Below are 23,956 nucleotides of genomic sequence, written 5' to 3' on the forward strand. Positions count from 1 at the left end.
TGCAATTCAGAAAATAGAGAAGTCATTTCTGAAAGTTATTCAACACGTTCACTGGATCAGTCTTTTGAGAAAGTCATGCATTACGCCATTTTGCTCACATCCATTCACACTTCCAATCAAATAAGGCTTGTGGTATCCTCTTTATGAACAGTCAATAGTCATTAAACATTAGCAGATGTGTGGCTGGTCACAAATCAAGTAGCATACTGTGGAGAATGTGTTCAGTTTCAGTTCTTCATTAAAGATGCATTAAGGCGGTTTTTCTTTGTTTGTAGGAATGCTAACCTCATCTGTTGTTTCAGTGCACTGAGGATGTTAAACAACTACCTACAATACCTATGAACGCTATTCTCTCAATTTCATTATTTATTCCTCTCTGATTATACATTTACATGCGTGTACATACTTTGCTCCAATGCCTGATTGTCATTATTTTTGTTTCACCTCCTGAAAAAGTAACAGTTCCAGTATGTAAAGAAATGCCATTAAAAACTTTTACTGGTGGAAAAAAAACAAACAAACAAATTCTAGTAGTGTTTTTATATTAATTACATCTGTCAATAATGGTCATTAATTTTCTCAAACCTTCACATCTACAATTAGAGCTACTGTTGCGGTGTTACAGTTTAGGCCCTCTGCAAAAGAACACGATTTTTTAGAAAAACTCAATATACACAACAGCTACCGCTTCAGTCTAGAATTAATCTCTACAATTCATCTTCAAACAATTTGTAAATTACTGAATGTAAATGTGACCTCAATCTTCTCACAAACGTGCATTCACTCGATTCTCATTAATGATCAGCTAGTATTCACATGTAGAGTCACTACACGAATCAGATTAATTTTGAAACGGCCTTTTAATGTGTTTTTTTTTCCCCTTAAATTTTGTCAATGTTCCCATCCACTTTGGTCCTGGATCTTTGTGACTGAGCAAGAAAAGATCAAATCTTAAAGGGACCGTTAACCCAAAAAAGAAAATTCTGTCATCATGCACTCACCCTAATGTCGTTTCAAACCTATATGACTTTCTTTCTACTGTGAAACATATAAAATGCCATTTAAAAAAAAAAATGGCCAAAACAACACTAAAGAAGAACGAATGCTACACAGGAAATGATGGTGAATAAATGACAGAATTTTCCTATCTGGGTAAACAATTCCTTTAACGTGATGTAGTGTACTCGGACTAATTAGTATTATAAACCTTCAGTATTTCAAACAGTCTTTGGTTGTTCCACTACTCTTCTCTTAATCCTCGAACGTCATGGTGCTCTTACAACAAAACGTCGTAATGTACATGACCAATTACACGAGTACTACAGCCTATATTTTAGTGTGTGGGATCAATCGCAATCTATATCTATATGGTCCACTTCCTTTGAACAAGCTCTCATAAAGTAGAGCATACGTAACACTCAGCTATACATTCATATAGTTCAACATCTCTCCGACAAAACCAACCAGAATGAATCCTTCAGAGAAAGGCCACGATACTTCAAAGATGTAAGCTACTTAACTGGAGGATTTGGGCGCACATGAAAAGACAGGCTGCCCTACACTGAAAACAACTCAATCTCTTCAGCTAATGTGGCGTGGCGCCATGGTGAAAGTTTTGGAAGAGAAAAAAAAACCCTACACCCAACCCTTCCCCCCTTTATTATATAAAAAAGTGGAACAATGAATCAAAGGAGGAAGTCTGATATTGGAGTGCAGCTCAATCTCAGAACAGTTTAAAGCATCACACTGTCACTCAAAACGCAATATGAAAACCAATATAACTCTACTTTCATTAAAACAAACAAAAAAAAAAACCGCCTCCAGTGTTTACCATTGCTTAGTGTTGTAACAGGAGCCTAGAGTTTCATCTTTTTTTAAGTAAAAGGTTTTCTTCAGTAGTTGTTTTCCTGTTAAAAATGGATTAATGAGTAGTGTGGTCATGGTGCAAAAGATGAAGTGCAGGGGAAAAAAGCTTGAGGTTTGGTACAAATCCATAAAACTTGCATTTTCATAATGTCTAAACCTCCTTAACTCGGTTCACCCAAAAGCACAGTCTTAGAGATCAAGCATAAAACCACCTAGAGAACACGTTCTCGTGTTTCTGAATTAGCCAGAGAGGGGAACCTCTTCTAGCAAAACACTGTGAAGGATCTAATCATGTCTATTTCATGTCACCAAATTTGGTGTATTCTATAGTGTAATAAAAACAGTGGTAAAAATGTTTGGAAAAAACCCTCTTAATGTCCATAGCATCAATGGCCTTTTCTCCTAAAAGTCTTGACCTGTACAATCATTTCAGATGTTTAAACTGTGCAGAGTATGGACTCCATCTTTGCATCTGGGTCTTTGCTTTGAGCTCAAGTGGGCCTGACAGATCCCGCCCCGATTTCTCTTCTCATCTCATGCGGTTTTGTCTCATGAGGGGAACAATGCAAGAGGGAGGGCCCGCTTTACTCAGGAAGGGATGCTTTAGCAGCTCTTGAGCTGTGGCCCTCTGGGCAGGATCTCGCACGAGCATCCTGTCCAAGAATCCCTTGAGAAGTGGCGAGACCTGTGGATACAGAACAGTGCCAAATGTGCTTAATCTGGTCAGTACACACTGGCTTAAACATTAATCTCTTTCTGCCCACATGGTTAAGCAAAAGGAAATGGGTGTACCTTGTGGAGGTTTTTGAGCTTGGGTGGCAAATTGTCTCGGATCATCTTCATGGCCTTGAGCGGAGGCTCATTGAAGTACGGCGGCTCTCCATCCACCATTTCAATAACCATAATTCCAAGTGACCAAATATCCACCTGTAGAAACAGTCTGAAATGTGTGAGCTGCAGTGCTGTCAGAAGTAACGCATCATATGTAATAAAGAGGGGTGTGGCTTGCCTCTGGTCCATATGGGAGTCTTGAGATGAGCTCAGGGGCCATCCAATAGGGAGTTCCTACAAGAGACTTCCTGCGCTGCACATCTTTTGAGACCTGGGCACAAAATCCAAAGTCTGACAGCTTCACCTGCAAATGAAAACAGAGATAAAATTTAGATACACACAAATCAAGACTTTTTTATTTAGCCTCGTTTTTTTCATTGGTTGGGATTACTATGAAATTATGCATCTACATTATTCCTCTTAAAGTGTTATAATATACTGCTGGTGTTTTTTTTTAACCAGAGTGGTTAGATTAATAAATACAACATAAGAGACAACGGAAGTTCTGTTAAGATGCATAAAGACAAACCATTAATACTTCAAGATTTTATTAAATTACATTTTAATCAAGAAGCGTCTCTTCACAGATCACGTGTACAAGTACACATGCGACAAAAAGTTCAAAAAGCAGCTATCTGTCGGTCAGATTATTATCAAACTGAGTCAGAACGTAGTATTATTTCACTATAATTTTGGTACCAAAGAACCAGTGCATTTGACATCCTTAATGCAGATACAAATATTAAATCATGACAGAGACTTCCTGCGCTGCACATCTTTTGAGACCTGGGCACAAAATCCAAAGTCTGACAGCTTCACCTGCAAATGAAAACAGAGATAAAATTTAGATATACACACAAATCAAGACTTTTTTTATTTAGCCTCGTTTTTTTCATTGGTTGGGATTACTATGAAATTATGCATCTACATTATTCCTCTTAAAGTGTTATAATATACTGCTGGTGTTTTTTTTTAACCAGAGTGGTTAGATTAATATTAACAACATAAGAGACAACGGAAGTTCTGTTAAGATGCATAAAGACAAACCATTAATACTTCAAGATTTTATTAAATTACATTTTAATCAAGAAGCGTCTCTTCACAGATCACGTGTACAAGTACACATGCGACAAAAAGTTCAAAAAGCAGCTATCTGTCGGTCAGATTATTATCAAACTGAGTCAGAACGTAGTATTATTTCACTATAATTTTGGTACCAAAGAACCAGTGCATTTGACATCCTTAATGCAGATACAAATATTAAATCATGACATTTATAAATGTGTAAATAATCATCTGCTGGTTAATATTTTAATTCTCATCATACTCTAAAACATTCAGTTAAATTAAGTTACACCACTAAAGAGCATGTGAAAGTGAAAAAAGTTGTTTGAAATAAAATGTGAAAAAAGTGAAAAGAAAAAAAGTTTGCATCACAAATAATTGCTTAATTAGCTTCAGTAAAGCTTGTCAAATTTTCAGTGAAAGCTTGTGCAATACTTGCTTGACTAACTACACAAGAAATTATGCCCTCTGAGATATTGCATGAGAAATAGCGTCAGAAATATGCAAGAGGAAACGAAACATGTATGGTCAAACACATACATAGACAATCAGCCCCTGCCGAGAAACAGCTGAGGGTGGCTGAAAGAACTTCCGCCTGTTTCAACCACAGACACAATGAAGTACAGACCCCTTCTAACAAACCACTGCCTATTTCAGCACCAACAAAAAAAGATACGGGCTTGGTATCATGGCCGAAAATTGCAAGAAGTATGTGTCTATAACATGGATCTACCAGTGTTTGAGGTCTCTTAAGTCAAGTACTAAAGTAAATGATAGTTATGTTATTGTGGTTTCAGCACTTGGTCAACAATTTAATTCTGCTTTAGTACACTGCTGACTTAATGACACATTTAGATCCTCTTCTCACACGAGTGGACATGCAGGTCTGAGAACACAAAAGAACAGGTCTGTTAAAAACCTGTTTAAACATCAACGCTGAGGTTCTCAGAAAACAACAACAACAACAACACAATGGCAGCGAGCAGGGCAGTTTTCTGAGCTCATAACACAAGTCAAAACATGACTTGTAAGGCTGCAGCTCTGCAGACAGTAGGCCCAAAGAACTAGTTACCATCTGACGTAATTTAAGTAGATTTTTCTTTAAGAGCGGTGAGGGACTTACCCTGCCATCATGGGTGAGAAGAATAGAATCACTCTTAATGTCTCTGTGAATGACTCCCTGGGAGTGAAGGACCGAGAGAGCTTTCAGAACAGACAGACACACGGTGGCAATCTGCTCCTCATTCATCCTGAAAAAGAGACAAATAAAATAATGGAAATGTTAAACATTGAACGAAATCTTTAAAGGCTGATAAAATGACCAGACAGAATGCCATGCCAAACAGGACTGCTGTGATACCCTGCCACCTAGTGGTACTGCACTGTTGCCCAGTAACAGGTGAATGGGCTTTAAATGTAAACGTATTTCACATTTGTATTACAATATGTATATTTTTATAATTTTATTAGCAAATGCATTTTTTTCTGTCATAAAGACAACAGAATTATTTAATTCCTAAAGGTGTCTGGTCTTATGGTTGATCATATGTTCATTTTAGAGTCTTATTCGATGTGCTGAAAAATAAAATACTTATTTTATTTAAATTTTTTAAGCGTGTGAATAAAATAAGACTTTTTTTTTTTAAATGTGCAGATAAATAATATAAAATAGATATAAAAAGAAAAACAAAACAATGAGTCATTATAAACAGAATCTGAAAGTACATATGATTAAGAACATAACAGAGTAACTGAAAAACAATTAGTGATTGGACTTCTAAGAAACACCTGCCTGGTATGTGTGACTATGTCAGTCAAAGCTCCACCCTCAAGAAACTCCATGACAACCCAGAGTTCATCGCCTACTAAGTAACTGTTGTACATCTCCACCACATTCTCATGGTGATAGTCCCGCATGATCACCACCTTAGAAACAAGAAACAAAGCCAGCAGAATGTTTCTATTTAAAAATCTCATTAAGTGGATAAGTAAAGATTTTGTGGGAGGAAAATCAACCAGCAGTAAAAATGTTCACACAGTGCCATCATGTACAATCTACAAACTGAGTTTCACTGAAGAAGCATTTTGGTTTTTCTGTCGCTGATTGGAATTTCAGCATTAAGCTCCCATGTGCTGCATAGCACACACAAACACCTTTCTGAACAACCAATTATAACACTAATCTCCTGTGGATTGCACCCACCTCGTTAAACAGCAATTCTCGTCGCTGCTGTTTTCGCAGATCCATCTTCTTCACAGCCACCAGCTTGCCTGTGGTCTTCACTGTAGCAATACAAACAATGCCGGTGGAACCTTCCCCGATCTTGATGTAGTTGTCCAGATAAGTGCGTGGGTCCCCAGGGTCAACCACCATCTGCAGGGCAGCACGGAACTGCTCGTGGGAGACCCGCTGCGGCTCCCTCTGAGGTGAGCGCGTCTGCTGTGGCAGTGCAGCCTGGCCTGACGGTTTTGGTGCTGGGGGCATCTGCTGACTGTGAGGGGGCTCGGGGCCTAAGGCTGGGTGGGAGGCGTGATGCTGGGGCTCTGCTCTGTGCTGCCCCTGAGAAGCACTTTTACTGCCACTGTTTCCACCCCGGACTGCCCCGGTAGAAGGACCGTTGTGCCGGGAAGGCTCATTAGATTTTCCTGGTTTTAAATCCTGCATAAACATAAATAAGAGTATATTTTGAATAATAATTAAAGAATATATTATGATAAAATATATTTAAATTAAATATATTATACTACATATGTATATGTAAACAACCCTCTACGGACACCTTGGCAATTGAATCGCCATTGGCTAGTACATTTTTTAGTTTACTCGCCAGACTGATATACCATATATGCATGCGTGTGTGTGTTTTAAATATATATATATATATATATATATATATATATACACATTAGTGCTGTCAAACTACTAATCGCGATTAATCGCATCCAAAATAAAAGTTTTTGCTTTCATAATATATGTAGGTGTACTGTTTATTTATTATGTATATATAAATACACACACATACAGTATTAATACAAAGAGATTGGTGGTTCAAACACATTCAGGATAAATTTCACCATAATTATGCTTGTTATATATATATATATATATATATATATATATATATACAGATAACTGTGTGTGTATATGTTGTGCATATTGTCATACCTAAGCCCATATGCAACTTTATACAAAGTCACAAACATAAAATGTAAATCAACCTGCATACAGAAAGAAAATGTAAACTAAACCAGCCCGAATAAGCCTGAGGTACGTACTCAATGTTCACATCGCTGTAAAGATTTCAGCCATTGTTTCAGCTTTGTGGAGAAAACTGTGAGTTCTGATTGCAACTTTAAATCAACAGGCATGATATTCCATAGATGTGAACCTTTAACTGAAAAGGATGATTGACCCACAGTACCTATAGTTTAATTTATAATATAAATACATTTTACTATATAAAAAAGACAATTATTATATAATAAAAATGTACAACACTTAGCAGCCCAGCCCTATTATACACATAAACAATCAATTTGTTTGACTGTTTTTATTAAACTTTGTATAAACATAAAAATATACACATAGCATTTACTTAAAATATTAATACTTAAAGGGGTGGTTGACTGTTTTTTTTCTAGGCTTAATTGTGTTTATGGGGTGCAGTCTAACATGTGTTAATGCTTAAAAAAAAAAAAACATTATTTTTCACATAATTTACCTTTATTCTACACTGCTCCGTCCCTTCTATTATAAACGCGCTGATCATTTCCTGCTTTTATGAAGCCCCTCCCACCGAAAAACGCAATGGGCTCAGATTGGTTAGCTGGCCCAGAGTGTTGTGATTGGCTAAACTGCCTCAAGTGCGCGTCTAAGCATCCCGCCCCTCACCTCAGTGGCATGTGCTCCGGTTGTATTGTAAACAATGTCGTCGTATATATTGCTTATCAATTTGAGCTTGATTGAGACCCAGAGAATATTAGTGAAGAGGATCGCGCAGAACCTGTTCAAGCACGGCTCTTAATGATATGTTTTTTGTTTGTTGTTGTCTCATACTTTTGGATACGCTGTTATTTGTAAATGCTACTGCTTCTGTTAGCTTTTAATATACGGTTTTATCCTGATTAAAGCTTTAATACAGTACGGTAAACACACGCACATCCATGTATAACGCTTCTCATAGCTATGTGAAAATAAGTGTATAAACGGAACAGTTCATTGTTGGAGCTGAGCTGATGATCTGAATGAGAGAGATGCGATGCAACGCGACGCAATGAAACAGGATTGAGAACCGCTGCTTTAGAACATTGATTTTGAAATTTTATGATCCATTAGAATCGTTACAAGACAGAGTTGCAATTCATATGAATAGATTTTTCTTTTTCTTCCTCTTCTCTAAAGCAGCACAGCATGGCCTCGCCCCCTTTGTTGCATGTTCCTGCAGGCAGGGCTTATCTGGGTTCGTGACGTAACGAACCCAGAAAGTAGTTAGTTGTAGTCTCTACGAGCCGTTTTTGTAGGCATTAAACTGCCAGAATTTTAAAAGACGATATCTCAGCTTGCACTGAACTTTCAGCACCGCAACTTCGTAGATATTGTTTATGCTCAAACAGCAACATTACACACTAACGTTAAAAAAGTGAAATCGCAATCAACCACCCCTTTAAAAAAATAACATAAAATCATGTTGTAGAAACAAGGTAGTATATATTTCGTTTGATTTCTGTGTACCTGACCGCTGGGGCTCCTCCCAGAGTCACTTTCGGATCGTGGGTACGTGTTGAAGGGTCGGCCGGTCTGCTGTGCGGTCTTTATCACTCCCTCTGTAACAGGTAGGTTAGGAGTGCAGATATTTGGCCCAGACAGTGGTCTCTTCTCACGAGGTGATTGTGGGCTGCTGTCCCTCCCAGTGTAGCTAGATTTGGGCCTCTTATCATTGGCCCCCTCTCGCCTCACCACCTGATCATGATAATCACGTGGCTCTCGGTCTCTGTCTTTGTGCTGAGGCTGTGGGACTGGCCCTCCTGACCAGTTGGGCTCTTTGTGTCTGCTGGGCTCCTGACCACGAGGCTGCTGATGATGTCGGCCATCCTCTCTGGATGAACGGGCAGGGCGCTGAGACTGTCTGGGATCAGCACCTGGGTGCTCCTGACGCGGTTTCTCCCTACATAGATTAAAAAAAATGTCTCACTGTCAATACTCCCATCGTAGTCTTTGGAAACCAAACATTTAGTTTGGAATAAGATGTCAGTTGTGCACCTCTCTTTGCTGTCTCCGTATCGATCAGGGTGTCTGTATTGAGGGTGTTCTCCATTCTCATGCCCCCCTCCCGAAGATCCGGAGTCTCGGCGTGGTTGCGGTGGTGGGCTGCCTCTCCGCAGGGAGTTCGAGCGGATCACCGACATAGTCTCAAACTCATCCAGAAGCCATGTGAGAGAGCCATCACCGCCGATCTTACGACCCCGTACAATTGCCTGTGCACAAACAGGTAACAGGTAATGAGGTATTTATAGTGAATAGATGGCAAAAGATGACAAAATACTGTTGTAACTCACCAACATTAACATGCAAAACTAAAGACCTAGACCAAACAATCATGCTGACCTTGCGTGGCTCTACAGTAGTGATGACTGTGGCGTCGATGAAAGGTTTGGGCCTCTTGGCCGTGTCCTCAATGAGGCTCTGCCATTGGCGTGGAAGCCCCACAAACTTCTGCTCCTGCTCATCAAAATCAGTGTGAACGCGATGCTCAAAGTTGGAGGGGGCCGAGATCTGGACGCGTGACTTTTTCTTCTTGCTGAACATGGCTGCAGCAAAGCATCAGACCTAGAAACAGGAAAAGACAAATACTATTACTGACTGGAATAATGGCTGCTGAAAATGAAGCTTTTGCAATCACAGGAATAAATTACACTTTACATTGTACATACATTATACATTTTAAAAATGGTTGTGGTAGTGTACATAGAAAAAAATTGGTAATAAAAAATCAGACCAATAAATGAGAGTATAATTAAACTAACTAAAGACACCACTGTTTGAAGTGACATTTTAGATTAATATTAGCATTGAATTACATGATGGTTTCACATTTCACAAGCACAGACAAAGAAACAGCAATTATCAAATTCACATCCAAGCCTTATTGTTGAATGAAAACTTGAGATCCCAATTAACACATTGTTCATTCACAAAACATGGAAGACACACAAAGGCAGCTGCTGAATTTAAAATGTCAGCTCTTTCAATTCACCTTTCTGAGCATTTCAACAACAGTCTCTTTATGCAGTACAAAAAGCTGTCCAGCTTTCCATACTTTCCCTTTTCTCTGCTTTTGCCCTGCCCATTCTCTCCATGGGTATCAGAGACACTCCCAGAAGCCAAATACTGGACTCTGATATGTGTGAGCCGAAACCCCCTCCCACACCTGACAAGCTGACCCTGGGAAAACTCAGCTGCTTCCTGGGACGATGCAACAGCAAAAGGCATTTTTTTAAAATGTGGAAGCATTTGAAGTGTAACCTGATCTTTTGTAAAGATGTCAGCTTGGGCACAAGGTCACAGCTTCAGGAGTCTTGGAAATGGTGTGAATGTTTTATGAAGTGCTGATTTCCAACACTTAGATAAAATGAAAATATTGAAGTACTCAAAAGTCGCAGGACTGGAAAATGTTCAAACTAGTTTCCAGAAGGAGATATACATTCAAAAAGAGACTGCACAAGCAGTGCAAAGGAAATATTTACAACACTGTGATGAGCAGTCCTAACTCATAATAGACATTTTGATGAGCAAGTACTTACACAAACTAGGACTGTGATAAAGGAGGAGCAATGTTAAATACTACACAGCTTGCTTATGCTGTAGCAACTTACTGTGCACCAGTTGCCAAAATATACCCTCGAGCAACCAGGCGCTGAGGAGCCTTTCAAGGACACAGTGATGACTGTATTTTTAAATACCAAATCGTATTTTAGAGATGGACAAAGAGCTGCAGAGGCGTTCCCTCTCTTCCCGACAGAGACATCACGATGGAGACAGTTCAGAGAACTCATGGAGGAGAGCTGACGCGAGAGAGCCGGGCTCACGCTACACACGACCACGCACCCGCTCGACGAGTCAAAATGAGACGTCACTGAGACGCAGTCAGAACTTTACGTTTGCTCGAGGGGACCGGAAGCCAACAGAGGGACTCAGTAAAAGAGATGCTTCCGGTGTGGGTGGATTCAAGGACATTAGGCAGCGGCTGCTTTACTTAAGAGGCTTTATCTATCTATTCAGACATATCATTAAGATCCACTATATTTTGTTCTGTGTGTTTAAAGGAAACGTATGGAATAAAAAGACATGTAAGCTGACTAGTTGAATTCAGTCATAATTTATCAGTTTGCACCCCAGCTAACTTCATGTACCAGTGTCATGCATACATACATTAACATAACAATATCAAATAAAAATGTGTATTGGATTTTTGAGAACTGCTCCTTTAAACATAAATATGGTTGATTTTTTTTATTTGATTTTTTTGGCTTTAAGAGTTTTGTTCGATGCATTCTGGCAATCTCTGTTTTTAAGTCAGAAAAAGCAAGAGGGAAAATAAAAGGCAAATTTTATTCATGCTGATAGACTGACTAAAGTTATAAAAGAGATGCTTCCGGTGTGGGTGGATTCAAGGACATTAGGCAGCGGCTGCTTTACTTATTAAGAGGCTTTATCGATCTATTCAGACATATCATTAAGATCCACTATATTTTGTTCTGTGTGTTTAAAGGAAACGTATGGAATAAAAAGACCTCAGATGATGCCAACCCTGAAACAACATACAGAACTACCAAATTTTGCTATAAGTTTGATTGCATCATATAATAATTGCTGTTAATAGTGTTCATCGTCTGTTTGATTACGTCTTTAATTGATTACGTCTTTAATTTATTTTTCCGTACATTTCTGCCATATGTACATTAACTGACAGTCACCACTGATAAGCTACCACTAAATATTGTAGAAACTTAATTTGCTGTAAAGTTGCTTTGCAATGATTTGTATCGTGAAAAGCGCTATACAAATAAACTTGAATTGAATTGACAGATCAGTAACTGAATGCTGATAGAAAGGAGTGAACAAAAATAAGCGAGCAAATTCAGACACTGATGTTTGAATAATAAATGACTGAATGAATACTTTGCGCCATAGAGTTATTAGTAATAACCTTACTTTATAACATGCATACATTGTCAGATTTGTGGTTGCATGGACGGTACCATAAAATGGTAATTCTTCATTCTGGCTATTATGTTTAAGATATGCATTCATAATGTTTAAAAACCATTAGACAGAGAATTGCAACAACAACAACAACAGCAAAAAAACAAAAACATTAGTATTGTGTAATATTTTTTCAATTTAAAATAACCATTTTCATTTTGAATATATTTAAAATGTAATTTATTCCTGTGATCCAAATCTAAATTTTCAAAAGTTGTTACTCCAGTCCGCAGTGTCACATGATGCTAAAGTGATGATAAAATATAATTTATCTTGATTTCTCTCCCACTCAAACCTTTCAGTGTTTCTGCACCCAAATATAATTGGCATTATGCTGAGCTGGCAAAATATAAATGGCCAACACTCAATAAGGAAAAAGGAAGCAATTTCAAACACAGCTTAATTTTACATGTTAGACAGGAAGAGTAAACTCAGGCTGTTAACTTGCACCTGTGAGATTGTTTATTTGGAACAGGTGAGGATTAACTAAGAGTGACAGGAACAGGTGCACTAGCAGAGATCTACAGCTATACAGCTGCTTCACACACAAAGAAAGACAAATGCAATTCTTTATTTATAAGTCTCAGTGTCTTCTCATACAATCAGTGTAAATGAATCACCTTCCCATTAACACTTCCTGTTCTATGACCATTGGTGTCATCAGCACACAAAAGGTCTGAAATGTTCACAAGAGTGCTAAAAAAACTACTCCATAAGGCTTTGTGTCTGACATTAAGAAGTGTAAAGCAGTTGAACTCGAACAGTCAAATACTTCCTGGTTGAGTCTGGCATTCCAGCCACATACCATTATGCACTGGTGAACAGTGAGAAAGACGTCTCTGTGGTCAACGCTGCTGAGATGGGCCCTAGCCAGGAAGACGGTCTCTACGGATTGGCTTTTAATAGGATACTGACCCCTCAAAACAGCCCAAAATACTTTGTGAAACTATTCAAGTAGATGGCTATTTTTTTGGTAAAAGTTTGTGTTGTAGGATAAAGTTATCATAGTAGAAAAAGGCCTGCAGTGTTTGCAGGGTTTCTGCAGGATTTTTAAGCTCAAATTTAAGGGTGCTTTCACACCTGGCCCATTGTTTCGGAACCTGGCGCGTTTCCCCCCTTAGCTCGGTTCGTTTGGGCATATGTGAACACGGCAATCGCGCTCGGATCCGCGCCAAAACAATCGGTCCGAGATCGCCTGAACGAGGTGGTCTCGGCTCAATTGAAAACGAACTCTGGAGCGGTTCGGTTGTAGTGAGAAAGCAATCCGATCTAACGGACCAACGAACCAGGCTATATCACAGTGTATAATGGGTAATTACATAAGTTCCGTCAAAAGAATTCGCTTTGTTGTTTTGCTAATACTTCAAAATGAACCTGTGAATGTCTGTGGGTGAGCACGTCTTCGCCATTCAAAATAAAAAAAGCCCACTTTAATTTTATAATGCCGTCTTATTGCTCTTCTTCCTAGTAGGTGCATTTTAAAAATGTTTTCCCGATGAATCCTGGACTCCTGCTCAAAATGATAAATTAATACAAGGACAGCTACAAAAAAAAAAAAACCCAACACTAAGCCCGCAAAGCTGTTGTCGTTCCATCCTGACGGATGACAGCGGTGGAATCCCGGAAAATAAACCGTGAAATGTTGACCAATGAGAGAACAGTTTACTTGTGCGTGACTTGTATTAACAAATTTGGTCCGTTTAGAAACTTTGCCATGTGAAAGCGAACCGCACCGAGAATAAAAAGCAACATTGTAATAATTTTAATCCCTGTTTCGGAACAAAGCAATCGATCTACAGGTGTGAAAGCACCCTAAGACTTTTTAAGACCTCTTTTAAGACCTGAACAAATAAATTTATACCATATGAGTGGGGTAGGGCAATGTAGTACCATATTAAACTGTAAAATTACTGTAAAAAGCATAATTTACAGTTCAGATACAAGTTTTCACAAAAACAAAGTTTTATAAAATGATAAACTTTACATTTCAGCCTTTAAACCATTGTTAAGAAAATGGATGAGTCAAAAGTATTAATTATATTAATTTAAACAATTATTATCAATAAATTATTAAATATTGACAAAAAAATGATATCTCGATAATATTCTGGGATTTTATCGATAACGATAATTAGACAATATTTTGCTGAGTGTGTTATTGTGCTCGTACCTTAAGGACTGCCGTGGACAGCTGACTCCTAAAGGTTTTGATATTCTTCATATTCTGTGTGGTCAGTTCACATCAGTAATAGAAATGAATAATTTCCAACAAGTTTTATGGGCATTTCTACCTTTAAGTCATTTTTTCTAAAAGTGTGCACCATCTTTAGAGTCAAATTCTTGCATTTGGGTTGTTACCAAGCAAATTAAATCAGTATCAACAAAATTTATCTTTGCAATGCAGACGAAACACAGAAGCGGCATTAGAAATGTCATTTAGAAGCATTTACACACCGCTTAATGCAGCTCTGAGGGACATTAAATACTTTAACCTGCAATTACAAATGACTAAAGAAGGCTTAAGGAAATAAGTAGGATCCGTGTAAATATCGGATCAGCTTTCCAGCGCTGGAGAGAACTTAAGGAGCGGAAGGCCTGCGATCGGACGCCGAGGTTGCTTTGTTTCTTCTCGATAGGTGAGTAAAACTGTGTCTGTGCCGCAACAGCTAAAGTCTGTCTAGTAGACTGGACGCGACAAAGCGACCGTTGAAAATCATTTTAAATTTGTGTCAATACGTCATGAATCGAACGCAGCAGCAGTTTTCTGTCGGGGATTTGTCGCGTCGTGCCACGCCGCATCCAGTGTAGACCATAGATATGTATAAATATATCTATGGTGTAGACAGCATCACTGATTATAATGAGTTCAATAGTATTTTGTTGCGCCGCTCCACTCGCGTCCGGTGTAGACACGGTGTAACATTGGTTTTGCTTTGTTTCACAGAACTAATCGTTGCCTGGGTTGCGTACGTATGTGTGGGGCGGAGCTATCAAAATAGGGGCGAGACCCTTTTGGGATTATAGATCAGTGGGCGAGACCCTTTTGGGGTAGAAATAGAGCAAAAACAGGCAATATGGTGCCTAAAACGTAAGTCTCTTAATATTAACTACGTGTTTATTGAACTGTTGTATAAAATCAATATCACATTTGTAATCATGCTTACTTTTGGAGAAAAAAAAACGGCACTCTTCGTGTGATATTAACTATATGAAATGATATAAAGATATACATTTTCTGTCCCATATCTTAAATTATGTGATAATTCTAAATGCATTTTAATAGACTGATTCATGCAGTGAAAGAACGCACTCTAAACGCATATGCGCACTAGTTTAACCCATGTTAACTTACTAGACTTCATCATGTAATGTATGCAGCGCAGCACCGGACTTTGAACGTGCAGCGCTCATGTTTAATGAAATCATAACGCTAGCCTTATGATTGAAGTTTAATCGTCACATTCAGCCGTATCGCAATACTGGTCTTTCCGTCCCCAAATTTAAGACCTCTTGAAAACATAATTAAGACTTTCTTGTTCAATTTAAGACTTTAAGACCCCACAGAAACCCTGGTTTGTTGTTAAAAGTCCAGTAGAGAGCACTGCAAATACAGCTTGTCCTTGGAACTAGTAACACTGTCATTGGAGGTCTTCTTAACAGAACAACCCAGTGTTTACAGAGCCTGCCGTATCTGTCTACCGAAATGCTGTGATTAAAACAAGAGAAAAGTAATGCAATTTTGCTTCTTTTAGACAAGGTTTCACACTCAATTGAGTTTTGCAACCACGTAACTAGTCATCTCAGAGAAGGTAACAGTTTTCACTTTGAATAGACATGGATCTTTTTATGTTTCATGCCATTCATTAGAAACAAAACACTGAGTCTTCTTTTGAATATTCCAGGTAATGCATGCATAATGCAACAAAAACAACAGCGCTTTTCTTGTTGGCCAACAACCGTTATTTGTTGCTCATTCTTTGTGCAACAATAAAAGCAGCAGCCTAACTCCAATGTGATAAAATCCCACAATGCTTTGCATGTGCTACATACACAAAGTCTTTATGTGCACTTGACTGCAGGTCCAAGCTTGATAGAGGGCTTGCTGTTGGAACAGATTGCACATCTCACCAAAGACAACAGTACAGTGTTCAGTACTAGAGGTCGACCGATTTCACTGGGCGATGCCGATATTTAGAAATCAGGGCAGCTGATGGCCGATAAATGATGTCGATTTTTTGGCCGATTTTCTTTTTTTTTTCACCTTCATCTCATAAAAGTGAGTTTGAGTAAATGATTATTGCAGGGTACAAGATAGTAATAGTAGTAGTAGCCTAATTCAGCGTAATAATACATGGCTCAAAACTTAAGACACCAGTGTTTCCCACAGACTTGCAAATGCAGATTCATTCTCTGCCAGCAGGAGGTGCTGTTGGAGTGGGAGATATAGCAGTTTCCCCGGTAACGGCTGTATTCAAATTAGCACTGCGCTCACAAATGCTACTTTATCAGGCATTACAGGAAAGACAAAATGAAAATGCCATCGAAGCTTTTCTGAAGACGGTTGGTTCTTTTCAAAGATACATTCATATAAAAACGCTGACGTATTTTAATTTTGAAACGCGCAGTGCTCAGTTTATTCAACAAAGTATAAGCCTTTTGGAAAATCTATTTACTCAATGTATGGGAAACACTGGACACTGCTATAAGTCAAATGGCCAAGTGATAACAAAAATATAAGAGTTCACACATATTACACAGCCCACTGCTCATAACTGCTTAGAGTGCACTGGCCACAAGCGATGACATCATGGATGCTATTGTTGGACCTACACACTAGGGCTGACAAAATGGCTGAAAAACTAAATTCGAATTTTTTACTTAAATATTATCAATATTCGAATTATATTCGAATTTAAAAGGCATAATTTCAGTTAGGGGGGAAAAAAGCTTTTGGCTTCTCTCCCAAGGACACAAGAGGGCGCATCGAGCAAAATATTATGCACGTTTCTTCAAAGCATAATAAAATAACACGGCTATCTTTGAAAAAAGTGCATAATGTTAAAAATGTTTATAAACCTTATATAATTAATAAAGTTGCTTAAACAATTAGAAACAAAAAGCATCATGCATGTATGTATAGTTTAATACAAAGGACCGAAAACCAATCACAAAGAGTACTTTCTTCATTTAAAAACTTGAGATGCAGTGGGATGGGGAAAACTGCTATAAAGTCTTGAGACATGTTTTTTAAAAGTTGAACTTGCATTAATTTTACATAGCTTTCTAAACATGCGGCTCTCTTGTGCGAGACGCGAGTGCAACGGTGATAGATGTCTCTCTAGAAAATGCGATATGCGTTCTGTGTGAACGGCTTGGTTTCGGTTTTGATGTAAACAACATCTTCCCCGGATTGATTGTTCTCTTTTTCTGCAATATTTTGAATGAACAACGTAGCAGCTAGGGCTGCACGATTATGACAAAAATCATAATTGTCTATTATTCCCTTGAAATTGTGATTATTAATTACGATTATCACAGTTTGCACTGAATGATCATTGTTTGAAGCAACTGCATGCTATATTTTTATATGAAAATAAACAAGCTGAAAACACTCTAACTGAAAAAACTTTATTGCTTCTCTATAGATTTAAGCCTCAAATGTCAACTATACATTGGATTGGTTTCTTCTTTATTTAAAAAAAAAGTAAAAATATACATTGTATTATAATGTTGTGCTAAAATTAAAATGAAGACAATGGGAAAACCGTTAAGACAACCTGTAGATAGAAAAAAAGCATGTCTTAAGCATGCACAATAACATAAGTGGACTTTGAATGCTTAATTGCCACTTTGAGCGATTACATAATTGTGGCATCCGTAATTGTAATCGCAATTAGAATTAGAAATTCGATTAATTGTGCAGCCCTAGTAGCAGTGCCGCATCTAGTGGCTTCAGCTGGATAGGTTAACAAAAACATTATTATGCAACGACACTTACATCGTCATCGCATCTCGTGCGCCACTGATAAGGCTGCCTGACGCACACCTAAAATTCAAACGCAACGTTTTTGCATTCGAATGTGGATTTTTATTTTAAATTCGACGAATATTTGAAATTAACATTTTTTGACAGCCCTACTACACACACATTTCATGAGGAAAGTTAACGTGCAGGTTATAATCAGCCCAAAAGTTTAGTCTGAACTGCATGTGTTTTTACTGTTTTCACATGCAAATGACTTGTTGCACTTATGAATATGATAACTTTCCGGCATCAATTGCAGTAGGGTAAAACGTAATTATGCTTTCGAAACGGTCTGTTTTGCCCTGCCATCATTAGCTGAAGTTGTGTGTGAACAAGAAGCTGCTACAGAGTCTCTGAGAGAGTCGTGAGAGTTGCTCCGTCTCTCACGCAGCCAGAGAGAGATTGTCCGGCGCTCCGCAACAACGCTTAGCTGCCCGCAGATGCGCCTGCCTATAAATCGGCCTAATTTGCAGCACAATCGGCCGATGATGATTAATTAAAAAATGCCAAAAATCGGCCAATTAATCGGCTGGCCAATCATTCGGTCGACCTCTATTCAGTACAGGGACTCACCAAACACACAGGCAAGTTCAACAGTGGCGTCACTTTGCAGCTGATGGGCAATTAGGTAATGCACTACTAAACCACTTACATTGTGGCTTCAACAATAACCAATAGTCTCAACTCAGTTACAGTATCCTTGATCATCTTATGGTGAACCAAATGCAGCATTAAACATATCAAAAACACTGTAATTTTAAAACATTAGATAATACTGTTGCTTTCCTACAAGTGAAAAACTGATTGCTTATGACAATAACACATTGTCTTATTAAACAACAGCTAAACAAGCATTGATGTGATTTATTAGTTGCGCCCTTATACTTTAATGAAGCTTTTTAGTGAAAGAAATTAATACTTTTATCCTTGGTGTGCACAAGACACTTGTTTAAAAAAATTAAAAACAAATACTTTTTTTAATACTGAAATATCAGAAATAGAACAAAAATTGGTTATTGAAAAGTAATAAGTATTGGTTGGGGAAAAAAACAATATTCTTCAATCTCTAGTGACAAGGCAATGTTGTCCAGCAATTTCCATGGAACAGATCTGAAATTCATAGAGCTCTAGGCGAAAAAAATGGAAACTGAAAAATTGGTCAGTCTCATACAGCCACTTTTCATAAAAAATCAGTTTTAAGTCAATGTCATTCAAAAGTAATATTAAGTCAAATTAAGTTAAAAACTCCAAACATACCATAAGTAGCATGCAACATTTAATACCACACATTTGCTTGAAACAAAGCTCTAACTGAATTAATAGTGACATATTTAAACACTGCCTTTAAAAGACAAAGTCAAACGCTAAGCAAGTAAGCAGTAGCACGGGAGACTGCACATTATGAGTAACCATGTCCAGCACTAAAGTATTTAAGGAATGTTTGGAGTGCCCGGTACAGACTGCACCCCTGTCTGAATCTCCCATCACACCTCCTCAAAGCGCACATATCCTGACAAACCCACAGCTGCTGGAAGTACAGGCACAAAGAAAGTGAAACTACAACCAACGGCGAACAGGTACGAGAAAGGCATGAGAGATACTAAATGACAACTCCATCTATTGAGTAACTTGTGAGAATGTCTTATCACTCTTTATAGTAGCTCATCATAGGGATGGGCGACATAGCTAAAAAACGTATCAACGATATAATGTTTCATATCGTTCGGTATCGATAATTATTGACATTTTTTATAACCTTTTTCAAAACAAATGTCAAAAAAAAAAATGTTTAAATTTAACCACTGTATTTATAATTAACACAATTTATTGAGAGAAAAAACAAACATTTTTTGTTTTAACAATCAAACACAATAAAAATTAAACAAATATCTAATTTCTAATGTTTTATATGCAGATTAAATAGGTCTTTATTGTATAAGTCTAATTGTCTCCCAAGGCCACAGGAGGGCGCAATGAGCAAAATAATTCAGCGCATTTAGCAAGTAACTCTATAAAAACGTGCATTACGTCTAAATTAACTCATAAAAATAAAATATAATTTCGTAAATTGCATAAACAATGCAAAAAAACAGCATCACGTAGTTTTGATTGCTTTTATTGTCCTCATTTGTAAGTCGCTTTGGATAAAAGCGTCTGCTAAATGACAAAATTTAAATATAGGCTAATGTAAATGTAAATAACAAAACTAAATAGAAATCTTAAAACAAGCCCCAAATCAAATAAATAACACATAAAATAAATCTCTTCATATAAACAAAAAAAGGCTTTGTCTGTGCTCTTTCCATTTAAAATGAGGCAACCACTGCATTTTAATCATGATCCAAACAAAGATGCTGCATACATGCAACATGAGCACTTATGAACTTTAATATGCATTATACAGTGGCAAGATGAATATAAAAAAAGTACCATCTAAACTTTTCTAAAGACAGTAAGTTCCCCTTAGACATGCATTCATATAAACTCGTACCCCTAATTGAATCGCGATTTGTTTAGCATCTCAACCGATTTGAATAGTCACATATTTGAATCGATTTTCAACCGGCTCGTGGTTAATCACTACATCCCTACTTTCTATACATCTCTTCTGTGAGACGCGAGCGCAACAGTCATATTTGTCGGTCTAAAAAATTCGCTGAATATGCGTTCTGTGTGAATGGCTTGGTTTCGGTTTTAACTCATTCAAGATCTTCTCTGCATTGAGCTTCTATATTTCTCTAATATTTTAAAAGAATAACGCAGCAGCGGCACGTCTCGTGGGTTGGCATAGAGGAGAAACAATAATGTACAGTATGTGGAAAATAATGTGTTTTTTTTACTTTAAACCGCATAAACACATTTCATTACACCAAATACACAAAATAATGTTCTTTTTAGCAGCATCATATGACCCCTTTAAAATGCAACGTCACTTACATCACCGCATCTCGCGCGCCCTGATACACACCTAACATTCAGATGCAAATGTTTATTTTAAATTCAACTAATATTCATTCTTTATTCACGATCTCCTCATCACAGGCAGGCACAGCACTCATTTCAGCATGTGTTCGTGTGTGCTGTCTGCGTCACTCGTAGCACGTGCCTATATCGTGCGCTATATCAAACATTATATATCGATACCATTTTATTGCCCAGGCCTAGTTCATCAACACAAAGATAAAGGCAGCATTCCAATATTTCATGTTGCACACACAATCACAGACAAACTAAAAGTGACATCTGCTAAAAGTTAGTCTCAACTATTAGTCAGGAAAGAGCACAATTAATCCTATAAAATCCTACTTTATCATACTTGTTAGGCCTATGAATTATCGAAACGATCAAAACTTGCTGAAAAACCTATTGTACACAATTCTACTGCATGCCTTCTATCGTCTAATAGTTGATCACTTTTAGCATGCAAAAGGCCTTTTAAGATAATTATGGCACCTTTTAGAATCTTTTTCCCCATCTTTTTGCTGTGAAATCTTTAATGCTATTTATAAAGTACACAAAAACTTTTATATTGTTAGTTATATCTCAAGATGAACACTTACTCGACTGAAGCGTCTCTGGTTTACTTGATTATCCATACATCATTTTGCAGAAAAATCATGTTAAAATGTGAGTATCAAATATGATACATCAGGCTTTTGAGGAATTTCATCTCTCAATCATCATTGTACTGCATTGCATTATATTATACGTTTTGCCCACACAATAAAAACTTCAGAGCTTTGATAATAAAACTAAACATTTCTACATTACCTTAATAGGACTAATTATTGGGAGATATAGTGACAACTGTACATGCATTTTATGCAAGTTGCCTGCTATACAGTTATGAAGATCTCATTGATTTACATTACAAGCTTTTGGAATTTCATGTTTTTTTGCCCATATGAGTTTCAGCAACTGTACCAAATTGCATGTTTTCTCATTTTTGTTCTCTGAATAAAACTGATTTGTTTTCCCCCTCCTTGAGTATGAACTTCATATTCTCACTATGCCATATTAGCCATACATTCCTGATGCATAACATGATACAAAACATAAAACACATGCAAAATGTTTTTAAACTGTCATGCTTTAGTTAAGGTCAAACAAGCTGACCTATGCTGAATATATTGATAAATGATTAAAGAATTGCTTTACACCACTTAGAAGAGACAGCTACTCTCTGTTGGATGATATAAACTATGACTCTCATCATGCCATACATACACTGAATCAACCAGAATCGATACTACAGGTGCAATCATACTGCCCCCTCAGAACTATCGATACTAAACACGACTAATATACATAGAGAAGAAACGTCCACATTACACAGATAAAGGTAATGTGACCTTTATCGTGAGATTTTATGTAAAATAAACAAAAAAAATAGATTAGTTACTGTATGGACAGTATCAGCATCACAACGTCTCATCAGTCCCGTTAAAAATTTTCCTCCCACATTTTGAGGAATTAACAAGCTCGAACAGAACAGCGAGTCTAATTCATTTGAGTCATTTGTGTTAACGTACTTATTTGGTGTGTTATGTCACTGGCTGTAACGCACGAACACTTTAGCCAAACTTTTAGGTAGTTTTAGGCGCATTCTAACACTGATATAATGAATAATTTCAACCTTTCATGATAGCAATTCAGGAGCACTTATCCTTGGTCCGAGTCTGAGTGAAAAAACGGGATGGAATAACTTAATTGTAATATTTGCAAACTACTGTAAATCATTCTCGTCGAAACCTGAAAACACATGTACACTTAAATGACATTAAAAACAGAGTAACTTTATAGTTAGTATCTTTCATGACTCAAATTAATGTTTTGACACTGAGTAGCCTAAGCTACTCAGCTAGCTGTATGAAGAATTAGCTAAATTAGCACGACGAACAAACTCACCGAAACTAACGTTACAGGTTGACACAAAAACAACCTGCGCGGGCATACAAACAACTCACGTTTGTAATACAAATCGCTTTAAAGACATCCTACCTGTAGTGAGAAGTGTGTCTGCAGAGAAATAAACTTCATAGGGCCGGTGAAGTTTCTTGTGTGTAAAGTTAGCTTAAGCAAGCTAAGTGCGCGTATATCAGTCACAGAAACCCGTACGAGCGCGTTGCTCGTGTTCTCTGCGCCATATTCACGCTCAGCCTTCATCCGGGGAACTGACCGTCGCGCACTGCCCCCAGACTGCATCCTCACAATGTGTGCATCATGAATTATACATATATTATACATCACTGTAACCATGTCACAATAATCATTTTAGTAGTAAATCTTTCAATAACATAAGCATAATAATAACTAACATAATGAACAATTTTACCCAAATTTGTATATGTGTGGGTAATTATTTAAACTTCTTTAAACAAAAAGTCTTTGGTATAATTGTAAGTGGCCACATGTAATAATTATGAAATTAATAACATTTTAAAATATTTAAAATGACAAAAAGTATAGAATGAGTAATACAATAATTAAATATGATATATGAAGTTGAGTTTAAATTATTATTTAGCAATATTAGTACTTAAGTGTGTTGAAAACACCAATTGTGACACCTCAGTAGATGTAAATCCTTATGTTGTCAAGACAGCTTTTCTAAAATTATCCATTATCTGTCAATTTTTATGTTGCAATGTATAACCAATAAAACAATGTTGACATTGAAGAACAAATTATCTACTTTGGATTATTTGCTCAGTGTGCATTACACATGTGTGGTGTGGTGTGTGTGTGTGTGTTAAGCATTTGTGTCAGCAGAAACTTTTATTATACTATATATATACAGTATATATATATATATATATATATACATACAGTATATATATGTTACAATACAATATATTACAATTACAATACAATATATATATATATATATAAATATATACATATAT

The 23,956-nt window shown here is 37.2% G+C and overlaps 1 protein-coding gene across 2 annotated transcripts; it reads right to left on the reverse strand.

Moving 5' to 3' along the window:
- Nucleotides 1-175: 175 nt before the first annotated feature.
- On the reverse strand, nt 176-23,232 carry pak4 (p21 protein (Cdc42/Rac)-activated kinase 4). 2 transcript variants are annotated; one of them, XM_016557019.1, is made up of 10 exons: nt 23,052-23,232; nt 9,368-9,589; nt 9,023-9,237; nt 8,495-8,927; nt 5,966-6,421; nt 5,555-5,688; nt 4,886-5,012; nt 2,876-3,001; nt 2,659-2,793; nt 176-2,551 (listed from the first exon to the last, which is right to left on the reverse strand). In XM_016557019.1, exons 2-10 carry the CDS (start codon nt 9,566-9,568, stop codon nt 2,396-2,398), a joined length of 1,983 nt encoding a protein of 660 aa, XP_016412505.1. In that variant the 5' UTR covers nt 9,569-9,589; nt 23,052-23,232; the 3' UTR covers nt 176-2,395. The 2 variants fall into 2 exon arrangements, with proteins under 2 accessions (XP_016412505.1, XP_016412504.1); XM_016557018.1 differs by lacking the exons at nt 176-2,551; nt 2,659-2,793; nt 2,876-3,001 and adding an exon at nt 4,494-4,648.
- Nucleotides 23,233-23,956: the final 724 nt, after the last annotated feature.

Source organism: Sinocyclocheilus rhinocerous, unplaced genomic scaffold (assembly GCF_001515625.1).
Source record: "Sinocyclocheilus rhinocerous isolate Xijiao unplaced genomic scaffold, SAMN03320098_v1.1 scaffold166, whole genome shotgun sequence".
Classification (NCBI taxonomy): domain Eukaryota; kingdom Metazoa; phylum Chordata; class Actinopteri; order Cypriniformes; family Cyprinidae; genus Sinocyclocheilus; species Sinocyclocheilus rhinocerous.

What these genes read in the sequence shown, in the direction of transcription:
- pak4 (XM_016557019.1), bottom strand. Translation starts at nt 9,568, where the DNA reads ATGTTCAGCAAGAAGAAAAAGTCACGCGTCCAGATCTCGGCCCCCTCC. An exon ending in GGAGGAGCCCCAGCGGTCAG is followed by an intron (nt 6,422 to 8,494) that starts GTACACAGAAAT and finishes ATGTTTATGCAG; the next exon opens with GATTTAAAACCAGGAAAATC. An exon ending in TTCTCACCCATGATGGCAGG is followed by an intron (nt 3,002 to 4,885) that starts GTAAGTCCCTCA and finishes TTTCATTTGCAG; the next exon opens with GTGAAGCTGTCAGACTTTGG.